Raw genomic sequence first — 13,845 nt, 5'->3', positions numbered from 1 at the left:
ACACACACAGAGGAACCGGCTCAAATCGCAAACCAAACAGGGCAAGTAATGCTGTGAAAACAGCAGTTGAGAGCTGTATAAATAGCTCAAGAAGCTCACTCTGGGAAAGCTCGCAGAGTCGCTGTAAGGGGGGGGGGGGGGGGGGCATTATGCAAATATTGCACGCCAATTCTATTGGCTTATTTTAGTTCACTCGAAGCTGATAGGGCTCTCTGGCGATATCCCAATTCGTCAGTCACTACTGATGTACGTCGAACATGACCGACTGAAAGGGAACTATAATTTAAATATTAATGCAATCACTCACAGACATAAATTCATTTTCACAGAGCTGTAAGTTCATAGATGACGATTGATAGTGATATAAATAGTAAATGCTAATATAATTTTGGGACTTTTAAACAAGCACTTAAAAGAGCTTAAAGCTACAGTCCGTAAGTTTTGCCTCTTTGTCGCCATCTCTGTTTGAAACCTGCAATTGCAGTGATTTGCGGAATTATTATCTTTACGTGGGTTGTGCTTCGGCACGGCTGGCATGTATGTCCAAAAATAAGAAGTTTCTCCAGAAAATGTAATCTGAAGAATTAAGTAACATGTCATCCACTTTTGTTCTGACAAACTGAAAAAAAGTTTTACAATAAATCGCGCTGCCAATGGTGCAAATCATTTTACTTTGTTCTCGAATTGTTAATGTTAAAACATCAACTTTGCGTGACTGTGTATGTAGTTAGTATTATCGTTATTCATAACTATGGATTAAGCGAGAACGTGTGCTACTGTAACCTTATTACCCAGTGAACAATTAAAATGTCTTAACCTGTCCAGCAGAAAAATAGCCATCTCCCTTTGGTCACGCCACCTTTCAAAAGCCCTGCCGACATTTATAATTTTTTTGCACGAGCCCGGTCGCTTTCTCTTTTTTACTGGCTCTCCGCAGTCTGAAGTTTTTTACTTTAGACCACAGTTGTCAGTGATGATTGTCGTTTTGAACTTTCTGGATTACAAGCCTCCATCCCAAGTTTAAATCCATTCCAGCTGCTGTAAGAAGAGGCTACAAATGATGCGCTACAGGAGTATCCACTGCACACACCATATAGCCTACTAGCCAGGACTCCTTTCTGTTTACTGACGTGACGAAATGATGCAAAGACAAACGTCAGCAAACTCGTATTTCCCATGAATTCCTGCCAGTATCAATCAGATTATAAAACATTATTACAAGCTTACCGTTGTGAATCAAGCTAAGGTAAGGAGATAGTTTTGAACAGTGATTGGTTATGGCTTTGCTCAATAATTCATTTTGGATCATTTTTAACCAAAAAAAGTTACGGACAGCAGCTTTAAGCAGCTGACAGAGTTTCATTCCCAACATGCACTAGGGGTTGAACGACTTCAGATTGTTTTGAAGTCGACATTTATGTGATTAAAGTCAAATCGACGTCAACTAGTCGATGATGATGTCATTAATGAACAAATAAGATATTAGAAATGTACAATAATAAATGCACAAAATGCATTCAAATAGAGCTTGTGTTTAATATGATAGTTTAATCCTTACATCTACTGCAGTACAGTATGTTGTTAGTCTGGAGAGTATTTAGTCCGTCTCTACCCGCCCCTTACAATCCCTCGTTAAAACTATATGAAGACAGCCAGATGCAACATAACAGCTTATTTTTATCAGTTCTTTTGTCTTTGGGTCCTTATATTTCTCACAGATTTCTGCTCGTCTTAAATCAGATACAGATAAAGTAGCTCAGTAAAGATTACATTAATATGAACACCTTAGTGAGAGAGTGATTTTAATTCTATCTGGCAGCATCTCTCTACTAAGAGTGAAGCTGTGTGTTTTAGTTACTAAGAAATATATGATAGAACTTTTCAGTTTCTAAGATATTTTATTGATGAATCACAGAACAGTGTTGTTTGATTTCCACATACATGACTCAGTGTATTAATCTCTGTCTCTTCATCACTGTAAAGCTTAAATAAAGTTAATAAAACAAAATAAAGCAAAGCAAGTTACTGTGCCTGTGAACACCATTGACTCAAACTAATGCAACTGATACACCAAATAGTGGGAAACTAAAATCATTCATTAAATTAACAATTTAGCAATAAGGGTTTAATCCAGTAAAAAAAAAAAACTTTAAAAACTTTAAAAACTTTTATATTTTATACCCTTAGAAAACTGAACTACATTTTGCAAAATTTTAAATATTCATTAGCTGAAGAAACAGTCAGGAGCTCATCTGATTTCAGATATTAATCTGAATGATAAAGTGATCAGATTATCGCACTCTCTGGAGTTCATTGTATTGAGATTCAGTGTTCAGATCATGTCATCCTACGTTCCTGAGGGCAGAAAACTGGAAACCCACTGTACATGTCTTTATTGTTTTATTCATTTATTTTAATATTTCATCTCTTCCAGATTTTCTGGCTGTTTTCTCTCAGATCAGCATTGTGAAATTGTGTCTTCAGCTCTACAATCCTCAAACTCTGTCCTGAGAGAGCTGGATCTGAGTAACAATGACCTACAGGACTCTGGTGTCAGCTTTATTTCTGATGGGCTGAAAAGTCCAAACTGTCAGCTGCAGACACTGAGGTATTTAAGAACATATAATGGATAAAGTACAGTCAGACAATCACAATGTTCATGTGTGTCTGTAGATGATCTGACTGTTGATGTGTGTTTTCTGCTCTCTTTCAGACTTGCTGGCTGTAATCTCTCAGATCAGCATTGTGAAATTGTGTCATCAGCTCTACAATCCTCAAACTCTGTCCTGAGAGAGCTGGATCTGAGTCACAATGACCTACAGGACTCTGGTGTCAGCTTCATTTCTGATGGACTGAAGAGTCCAAACTGTCAGCTGCAGATCCTGAGGTATTTAAGTACATATAATGGATAAAGTACAGTCAGACGGTCACAATGTTCATGCGTGTCTGTAGATGATCTGTGTGTGTGTCAGCAAATTGGGCAAATTGAGCAATTTAGGAGTAGCAGGATCCAAATCATGCGCACTAGAAGAGACATATCCTAAAGGTTTAGAATTCAATATTTCTTCAACTTTGACCAATACAGTTGTTAGGACCTCTTTCTTTACATCGTGACTTCCTAAAGTAGCTCAAAGTGTAGCCTTGATAGATCGGATTTCCCTTTCCCACGTTCCTCCAAAATGTGGAGCATATGGGGGATTGTAGGTGAATTTGATGTGATGATTCCACAACTTTTCCTGCAAGGCTGGACTTAGCTGGTCAAAGGCACTTTTCAGCTCACTTTCACCCCCATGAAAATTAGTTCCTTGATCGCTGATCACTTCATAAGGTTGTCCTCGACGAGCTACAAAGTGATGTAGTGCCATCAAGAAACTGTCAGCATCAACACTAGTCAGCAGTTCTAAATGAACACACCTAGTGGTTTGACATTTGAGTCCCCATCTCTTCTCAGTCTTGAGGAGATCAAACTCAGATAAAATGTTCTACAGTTGACTACTAGATGGAAAAAGAACAAAACAAAACAAAAAAAATAAACTATTTGATGTGTAAAAAAAAAAAAACACTCCCACTCCTTTCAAAATCCTTTCTTTGGGCCTGTTGCAACAGGAGAAGTTCAAGTCTTGTCAAGAGAAGAATGAGCTCATTACATGATTCATATTGCTGAACATTTAAAGTCAAAGGGTTCTCTTCAGCATTAGTGAGGCCACAGAACAAAGGCTTTCTTAGCTCTGCAGCATCAACTGAGTCCTCAATCCTGTCAGGGAATCTTGGCCACTGATCTTGGTCAGAATAAAGGAAAGAAGGGCCTTGACTCCAAAGGTTAAGCTTGGCTAGATCAGTAAGGCTCTTGCCTCTGGTGATGTCATCAGCTATATTGCTGTTCGTGTCAACATAGCGCCATTGTTCAGGAGTAGAGTGCTCTAGGACAGGGGTCTCCAAACTCGTTCCTGGAGGACCACTGTCCTGCAGAGTTTAGCTCCAACCCCAAACTCTGCAGGACTCCTCCAGGACTGAGTTTGGAGACCCCTGCTCTAGGATTTCAGTAATGCGATTAGCAACAATACGATACTGTAGCGACAGGTATCAGAACGAATCCAGTTGAGGACAGTCATTGAATCAGACCACAGCTTTGTTTGCTAAATAAGCAGGTTCCCTCTGCAACAAATTTGCTAACTGAACCCTGGTGAGGGCAGCACACAATTCAAGATGAGGTATGGAATTTGATTTACGAGGGGCAATTCTTGATTGGGCCATCACAAAGGAAACCAGAACTTCACTCTCATGGTTTACAATCCTCAGTTAGGCTACTGACCCATAAGCTTGTTCAGAGGCAATACAAAATACATGCAACTCTCTCCTAATGGAATTACCATCAAGTTCAACAGGACCATATGATCTCGACAGTTCAATAGAAGTGATGGCAGGAAGTTCACTCTCCCATGCTGCCCATGCTTTCTTAATACCTTCAGGTGGTACTGGATCATCCCATTGTCTCTCTTTAATCCACAATTGTTGCAGCAGGACTTTAGCTTGGGTGGTAAAGGGTATAAGGAGCCCTATAGGCAGGGCTGTAATGTTTTGTAATGAACTCCATGGCTTGTTTGTTTTCACAGATGATAACAGACGTTGCAGTTCTGGTGTCTTCGTCCCCATCTGACAGTAGAAGGGGACAATAAACATAAAATATCTCAAGAGCAATTTTTGAAAGGGATGCAAATAATACAGCCAAAATTTTACTTATAAAGGATATGTTACACAGAAGAAAACTTTACTACTATTATTAGTGTAGCATGGAGACTCTGCCATTATGTTTAATGTTCTGGTTCAATGAATGAATGCTTTGGTTCAATGAAAAAACTGACTAAATTGACCAAAATATACTTCTTCAAAATCATTTATTTATTTGAATATTTTTTAAGTTGTTTACAACCAAGTCACCAAAATACAATAAATACACATTGAGCTAAACCCAACACACAACAGTAAATCTATTAGCCTTATTACAGTTCACACATATGCTTATCACAATGTTAGTTGTTGTTGGTGTGGGTGACTTACTATCCAACAAGCTATAATCGTAAACAAGCTAACAAGTTAGGTAACATTATAATCGCTAATTTTGTTATGACTAATTACTCAGCATCATCTGTATTAAAGAGAAAATAATCACTTCATCCGATGTTTTTGAATAAAATAGCCTTGACAGCCTGCTTACTGGAACTCCTCAACTATTGTCTGTAGAACTGTTCTCTCTCGCCGGCACCGCCAGACTCGTGTACACACACGAGTTTGACGTGCACGGTGGACCAAACCATTGTGAGGCAAGGGAGGGGTGACTCAAAATGTTTCTAAACTTAAAACGCCCGTTTGCGTTTGTATTGCTTTACTACTTACACAATTATTTTAAGTATATATCATTTATTTACAATACTTAGAGTGGTTTTTAATTATATTTTTTGGGGGGGACAGCACTCAGATGGGGGGGACGTCCTTACATAAACACAGTTGGTTACGTCTTGGTGAAAAATGGATTTGATATCACCACTAATATCCACAGGATATTGCCTAAAATGAAAGAAGACCTATACCTTCTTGAAAGGTATAGGAACAATTGAATACTAATCAATACTTTCCATTGTGTTCGACTAGATAGTAGGGGTGTAACGGTACATGTGTTCGTCCCAAACCGTCACGGTATGGATGTCACGGTTCGGTTCATGAAGTTCCACGATGAATACAGTCAGTCACAGGCGATCCACACTACAATCCAGAAGGGGGTGCGCGCAGTAATGCTTTTGAGCCTAACCACTTTTACCACCAGTAATCGCAATAAGCTCTGTTTTGTTACTTTCGATTAGAAACAAAGTGCCGTCTTTCAAATTCTGTCCATTTTTATCATGAAATTCAAACAATAAATGCTGCTTTGACGCTTTTTGAAGTGGCATGACAGATCACTGTACAGGCGCCTCAATTCAAACGGCAGCGCGGATTGGGAGTGAACACGACCATCCCTTTCTCTTCATTACTACAGAATGAACATGAATGAACATGAAGGTATGTTGAAAGATACAGTGCAACTTACTGAAACGTGTATCTCGTGTAATTGCTCAGTGTTTCAACTGCTTGTAAACAATATGTCACGTAGTATTATATTTACCTCAGAAAAGCCATTCAATGTCAACAGCTTGTATTGCTAAATATATGCACTATATCAGCCTATATATTAATTATATTATACTTTACCTGTTAGTTAATGTAAGGCCTAAATAAATCACTGAAGAAAACAAGTTATAACAGCCACTGTGTATATTATATCTCAAAAGAATTGGAGAAAGAGAAGTTAATGCAAAACTGCCTTATGTGTAATTTACATGTTTACAATTGGCCTACATACATTTTTATTATTATTTGAGTGTTGATGATTATATCTAAAAACAAATAGCAACTGAATTTAATAATTTGGGCTCTGTTGTTAATTGCAACCTTTATTATAGTAATGTGTAAGTAAGGGCTCCCTAATAGTTTACAGCATTAGCATTTTTATTATAATTGAAAACATTTAAAGACAGAGACACAGTTTATTCAGTAAAATATTGTTTAATAAAAAAAGAAAAAGCAAACCATGATTTCAAAACCGAGGTACGTACCGAACCGTAATTGTGTACCGTTATACCCCTACTAGATAGTGAGGTACAAACCAGGACTCACGGCTTTGAGAGACATCTTTAGGGCACAACTTCCTCACATAACCAGCTTCAAGTAGTTTCTGGTTCTTCTCTTCATATATAATGGCCTGCTCAAGATTGAGTCAGTTGGCTTTCCATTCATCAGAGGGATGATATAACGCCTCCTTAGGAGCATTAAACAAGGGCGCATTCTTAGAAGGTAGTAGAGGAGTAACATATCTAGAAACACCATTCACACTTTCTCTTGTTGTCAGCTGATCAAGGGCATATTGGTCTTGTTTAGACCGTATAATGGCCTTTTCACTTCTGTATGGAAGCACATCCACTTTCCATAAGCGATCTACATCCTGGTGGAGCTGCTTTGAGACTGGAGCGCCAGAAGACATTGGGTTTCTGTCTCTGCTGACTGAGCTGATGGCACTGGACCTTGAAAAGCCCATCCCAGTCTGGTATGAACTGCAGCTGGTCCTCCATTAAGGGCTAAGACAAGCCTTCTCTATTGGAGCCAAAAGCATAGGCTGGAATTTAATAAAGGTTTTCAATGGGATACCCTTTAGATGACTGAATCATTTCAGAAGGCTAAGAATGGGATAGGATTGTTCAGGAAGACCAAATCACTTTGACCTGGTATTTCCGCTGGGAGCTTGCTGCAGAAATGGTAAAGTTCACACTGTCTCCTCTTAGGACCTCTGTTTTTTGACGAATAGTTCTAAGCACCAGTGATTTAGCTGTGCCCTTCAATCCTAGGTGCTGCCAAAGGTAAAAGCATTGTCCTTTCAGAACCATCATCCAAGATTGCATAGGTCTCCATACATCTACCATTATGTTTCAGTAGGACTTTCAGTAGAACTTTAGGGGAACAGCTTGGACAGCTAAGTAAGAAAACACCAGAATCTGGCTTCTTCTGATTGACCTCATGTAGAATTCCTAGATGTTTACCTTTACATTTTGGACATCCTTTCTTTAGGTCACATGAGAAGCCCGATGATCCCTGCCACATCTCCAAGAGCAATGGTTATCTTTGATCAGTCTCCTCATACTCTTCATATCAAGCAGTCTAAATTCTTGGCATCTACAAAAAATGGACATGGATATTTCTGGAACTCCTTTCCTTCAGCAGAAGTGTTTCAATCAAAAACCTACTTTAGCTCGGTAATAAATTTTTCGTAGAGCTGCTGTAAAGCCAAAACAATATCTGTCCATTAATTTTCCTATTATCACTGCAAAGCTGCTTTGAAAAAATGTGTATTGTGAAAAGCGTTATATAAATAAAGATAACTGGACTTGACTTGATCAAAACTGGGATCTTGGATGTGATTAGAAGAATCAGTAGCCTTTCTCACTGGAACACTGCTTACCCCATGAAGAATAGTTGTAGTTTATTTATTTATTAAGGATTAGTCCACTTTCAAATAAACTTTTCCTGATAATTTACTCACCCCCACGTCATCCAACATGTTCATGTCTTTCTTTCTTCAGTCGAAAAGAAATTAAGGTTTTTGATGAAAACATTCCAGGATTATTCTCCTTATAGTGGACTTCAGTGGCCTCCAGACAGTTGGTCAAAATTGCAGCTTCAGTGCAGCTTCAAAGGGCTTTAAACAATACCAGACAATGAATAAGGGTCTTATCTAGAGAAACGATCGGACATTTTCGAAATATGCTTTATATAAACAAATGTTCGCTTTTAAAGTGCTTCCGCCAAAACCGCATTTCCTACACCTTCCCTATTCTACTAATGGAAAAAATGTAACTGGCGCTGTGTTCTATGATCTGACGGGTGTGTGTCTGTAGATGATCTGACTGTGTGTGTCTGTAGATGATCTGACTGGTGTGTGTCTGTAGATGATCTGACTGGTGTGTGTCTGTAGATGATCTGACTGTGTGTGTTTGTAGATGATCTGACTGTTGTGTGTCTGTAGATGATCTGACTGGTGTGTGTCTGTAGATGATCCGACTGGTGTGTGTCTGTAGATGATCCGACTGTGTGTGTCTGTAGATGATCTGACTGTTGTGTGTCTGTAGGTTGTCTGGCTGTATGGTGACAGAGGAAGGCTGTGGTTATGTGTCTTCAGCTCTGAGTTCAAACCCCTCACACCTGAGAGAGCTGGATCTGAGCTACAATCACCCAGGACAATCAGGAGTGCAGCTGCTCAACCACAAACTGGAGGATCCAAACTATAAACTGCAGATACTCAAGTATGTCAATCACTAATAATGACAAACTGAACATGTGTGTGAATGATGCAGATCTACGTTAATGTGTATTTGTGTGTTTATAGTGTGGATCATGGAGGAGAGGTCATGATGACAGCCGGATTACGAAAGTGTAGGTCTACACACACTCACACACACACTGTCACTCCGTCATGGCATCAGGTGTGTCATGAATGCTGGAGAGTCTGTGGAAGATGTGCTGTTGGAGGTGGCTGAACGTGTGGGACATGAGAATATTGTTTCTGCGTCCTGAATGAACAAAGCGGTGGTGGTTTTTCTCAAGGATGAACAACTAGATGAACAATTATCGACAAGTATTTGAAACATGCTGTCATTTAGGCAACAAGTATTTATGTTTTAAACTCGCGGACTCTTAATGTGTCATTATAAGTGCAAGTGAATCCACATGAAGATCAAGTTGTGATTAATACTGAGAGTGTAAGGAAAGACAAGGAGTTGACTTTTAAGAATGAGAGAATGGTTGAAGGTAGAGCTGTAACGATTTCTTGATTAAATTCGAATACTCATTATTAAAAAATCCTTGCTTTTAATTTGCTCATGTCGAGTAACCGGTAAAATACTGGAAGTGGCACTTTCCACAGACGAGAATCCATGAAATGCATTATTAGACCGTTTTCTAAGACTGCACAATATTAAACCCGTTTAAAAATCATAATAAATCATAATGCTATTGTGAATTTACAAAGGCTGTAAATTAATTAAATAAATGTATGTGCTGCAGGTTTAATATATATGCGCTGTAATTATTTACATGCATGTAGGTTATCTATGTGCGTCTCAGAGCGGCTTGTTCACAGTAAATGCAGCTTCACGTGAACTGTTATCATTTACATGAGTGGCGCGTCTCAGACTCCATCTCTGCATATGCCGTGAGTTTGGATTGCTTTTAACGTTCATCTGGAAATGCAATGTGACATTTAATCAGATTTGTAAGGTAAGTCATCTATAAACCTTAGCAAAAGCAGGAGAATACATTATACAACATGTTTCTACTTGGTGAAATGTGCTAACTGCTCGTCGCGATTTCAAAATAAAAGTTTAAGCCCTCGTTTAAGTCCACATGTTCCTGTTCTAGAAATTACAGTGGTTGTAGCATTTCTGTCGTGAAGAAATGACCAAATATTAAAGATTAATTAGACATTTGAAATAAATGTTGCAAGCCAATATTAAACAAGGATTAGATCGCGTTGTAAAATGTAAAAACAATCGTCAGGCCACTGGCGCCCTCTGCAGGCATTTGTTATAATACATAAAGAACATTAGTTGTACAATTCAATACATTATGTATTTTGACAGCTTTGTTCAATAAAACCATACGATTAATTGCTTTTGATACTTTACTTGAATCAATTATCAATGTGTTATTGCTATTATATATTTATTTTAAGTCACATGTGTAAGTGAATGTGTTTTGTTGTGTAAGTACCTTTATAATGATCATGTTAGTAGTTGAGCTATATGCGCGACGAGCGCCGCCGTGTTTGTTTACGCCGCGGTCAGGAGAATAGATCTGTCGGATTTACAACACGTGAATTCATCCACTTCTTTCAAAATGTGAGGTGTGAGTAGCGCCACCTTTTGACAAAAGTGGGGGGGTATTTTTACCTACAGTCACCAAACTCGGATGGTCGGTGACACTATTAATGGTTTAGAAAAATATATATCAAAAACTTAAGACAAATACTGGACTTAGATTATCTCTAGACTTGGACTTAGAAAATTTTGACCTGCAAAAGATAACTTTGCACTCATTTCAAAGTGACCTATGACATGAAATTTTAAATGATCTCATGGATGTGGCTGTTGTGGTTTTTGATCACATAGGCACCAGATGCTTCAGTAAATGTGGTTTGACATAGACCTTTTATGTTTAACCATTTTAAATCTCGACAGCGCCCCCTTGAATGGGATCCAAAAACTTGGCCATATATCATACACGCTTGCATGTATTAGTATGAAACTCAGTACACATAAAGACCTCATCGGGCTGAACAACTTTCGTGCTCTAAGTTATACGCCAGCTCAACAGGAAGTCAGTTATTATGGGTTGTTTGAAAAAATGCATGCTCTGGAATTTGATATACTCCTCCTAGGCGATTAATCCGATCACCACCAAACTGTCAGCATGAAGTCAAGACATTGATGATGAAAAATTGCCAGCGGATTTTTTCTCGAACAGTTTGGCCGTGGCGAGGCAACAAATTTATGGCGAGAAAAGCTAAACAGGAAATGTATTATAATATCTGCATACATTGATTGATTTTGATCAAACGTCAGCTGTGTGTTCGTTGTACAAGGCTGATCACATGGATGTGACTATTGTGAGTCAAAGTTATAGCGCCACCAACTGGCAGCAGGAAGTGTGTCACTTTCAACTTGCTTTGAGATCACCCTCTTATTTTTATCCGATTTGCTTCAAATTTTATCAGAATAATGTCAAAACATGGCAGATGTAGACCTTTGAAAAGAATTATGATATCTCAAACACCGTTACCATGGCAATTTGGAAGCTTTTGAGACTCTTAACATGCTTCAAATTGCATGAAACTCAATACACACATCAGAGATGTAAACCAGTAGACAGGCAAAACCGTAGAAACGGGCGGGGAGCTGGGCCTCTATAGCGCCACCTTTTGACAAAAGTGGGGGGGTTAGTTTAACCTACAGTCACCAAACTCTGTACACATATTGGTCTCATTAGGCCGGACAACTTTCTAATTTACAGTCATTAGCTCCGACCAACAGGAAGTCAGATATTTTGGTTTGAATGAGGATTTTTTTGAATAAACAGGCTCAGAACAGAATTTTAAACTACTACTTCTAGGGGGTTTATTCGATTCAGACCAAACATTTTTTACCATGGTGCTAAGACATTGAAGATGTTCAATTGAGAATGGATAATGGATATCTCGATCGGTGTTGCCATGGTGATAAATTGAAGTAATGTCAAAAAAGGGAAATGGAATGACTCACATTTTCTATAAAAAACACTATACACAATTAATTTATATATAGAATAATACAAATGTTTGAAATAAACACATTTTATTCTTTTTTTTTTTTTTTCAATTCAAAAAGCATGTGTGAGTTAAAAATAGGCAGATTAATTATATCTGATTGAAAAATGGATAAATGTCATACATAGAATAACAACTAGAGGGCAGCATATACCTATTTTTAAACAGGGTTGGATAAAACAAGCAATAGAGCAATAGTTTAGATACATGGAACAATGATTTCTTTTTTATTTTATACTGTATGTGCAGGTATATTTAAACATTTATCAAAGACAGACTACTTTGTCACAATTTGGATGTTTTTTTTGTTTGTTTGTTTTTTTTTTTTTGTTTTTTTTTTAAATGATCTTCTCAGTCTGACTCTGCCTCTCTCTCTCTGTCCTCCCCCTCCCCCTTGCTCCCTCAGTCTCACTCATTATCTGTGTGTGTGTGTGTGTGTGTGTGTCTCTGTCAGTTTTACACCCTTGATCAGTTCTTTAACCCTTTTCTTGCAGACTCACTGTCCTTCAGAGTTTAGTGCCAACCCTAATCAAACACACCTGAAGCAGCTAATCAAGCCAGTTTATTTGTAGGCCACTGACAATATAGTATTATATTATTAGTTTAATAATTAAGTTAATTAAAATATAAAAACACACTGCAAATGATAACTTCACACTCATTTAAAATTGAACTATGACACTATATCACTATTTGGACAGGACTACTTTTCTAAATGACACGAGTTACAATTCTTATTACCCGACAACTGTGATTTCATGTATTGATTCAGACAAGACTAGAATTTTTTTGTTTGTTTTTTTACAAAGGAGAGTGTGTGTTTTGTAGACATGGCGTTACAGGAGTTCATGTGCTGTGTTTGTGAGCATCACGTACGACACATGTTTTTAAATTAATTATTTATTGATATAATTCTAATTTATTCAAAACCCATATTTACATAAATTTCACATGATTTTATAAAAGTGGCTGTTTATAAAAAACTTGTATAAGTGAGCAGAAAAATCTAGACACATACCTTACCTGAGAGATATTAAAATCATCTTTGTAAGTTATGTGATTTGGCTCTATTTATTAATTTTATAATATTTTTATTTTTACATCAAATACCACCCGTACTGAAATTAAATGAAAGCATGATTTTGGTGCATAAGATTGGTGCGCAAACAACAGCTCAGGGAGGTCAAAAAACACATGGAGAAGTGTTAGGGTAATATAACATCAGCAATCACAGAAATTCACATTACACTGGATTAGATTTCTCAGAGTACTGTTGAGTTTGCGCAAATAACAGTAGGTACTTTGCTCTGGAATTTTTATAGTGGTTGTCTGAGAAAAACAAAAACATGACAGATTAGGATGGTGGTTTGTGATCATAGAGGCACCAGCTGCTGCAGTAAATGTAGTCTGAATTTGACAGACCTTTTATGTTTAATCATTTTAAATGCCCATTGCCCACCGTGCACAGTTGCCTTGAAGCCACCGGGGTGGCGGTGCCACCGGGCTTGGGCCCGTCATCGCTGCTTGCAGCTATATTTCTTTTTCTTCTCCCAAATGAATCGCTTTTTTGAGGGCCTAAACATGCTCGAAAACTCATGAAACTTTGCACACGCATCAGAAGTGGTGAAAATTTACGTCTGTTATGGATCTCAGAATTAGGCATGGCAAAATGGCTCGATAGCGCCACCTACAAAATTTCAACGGAGTGCCCCTCGCGCTACGTTTCACGTACAGGTATGAAATTTGGTACACACATGTAACATCCCGATACCTACAAAAAAGTCTCCGGTACGAAATCTGAAAACCAACAGGAAGTGAGATATTTAGAATTTTCTCTGCAAAATTTGTGCAGTTTTTGCTATTTTCACATGTTGTACTTTAACAAACTCCTCCTAGAGCTTTAA

The 13,845-nt window shown here is 38.0% G+C and overlaps 1 protein-coding gene across 16 annotated transcripts in view; it reads left to right on the top strand.

Moving 5' to 3' along the window:
- The window catches only part of LOC127507134 (NACHT, LRR and PYD domains-containing protein 3-like), a 53,972-nt gene that overhangs the window by 31,147 nt on the left and 8,980 nt on the right, over positions 1–13,845 (top strand). For all 16 annotated transcript variants that reach the window (XM_051884059.1, XM_051884057.1, XM_051884061.1 and 13 more), the window contains 4 exons: positions 2,435–2,608; positions 2,714–2,887; positions 8,712–8,885; positions 8,969–9,015. In XM_051884059.1, coding sequence (XP_051740019.1) covers positions 2,435–2,608; positions 2,714–2,887; positions 8,712–8,885; positions 8,969–9,015 — 569 coding nt within the window. The remainder of the gene's footprint in view (positions 1–2,434; positions 2,609–2,713; positions 2,888–8,711; positions 8,886–8,968; positions 9,016–13,845) is intronic.

The sequence above is a fragment of the Ctenopharyngodon idella genome, chromosome 24 (genome assembly GCF_019924925.1).
Source record: "Ctenopharyngodon idella isolate HZGC_01 chromosome 24, HZGC01, whole genome shotgun sequence".
NCBI lineage: Eukaryota > Metazoa > Chordata > Actinopteri > Cypriniformes > Xenocyprididae > Ctenopharyngodon > Ctenopharyngodon idella.
This window is presented reverse-complemented; position numbering and strand designations above follow the sequence as displayed.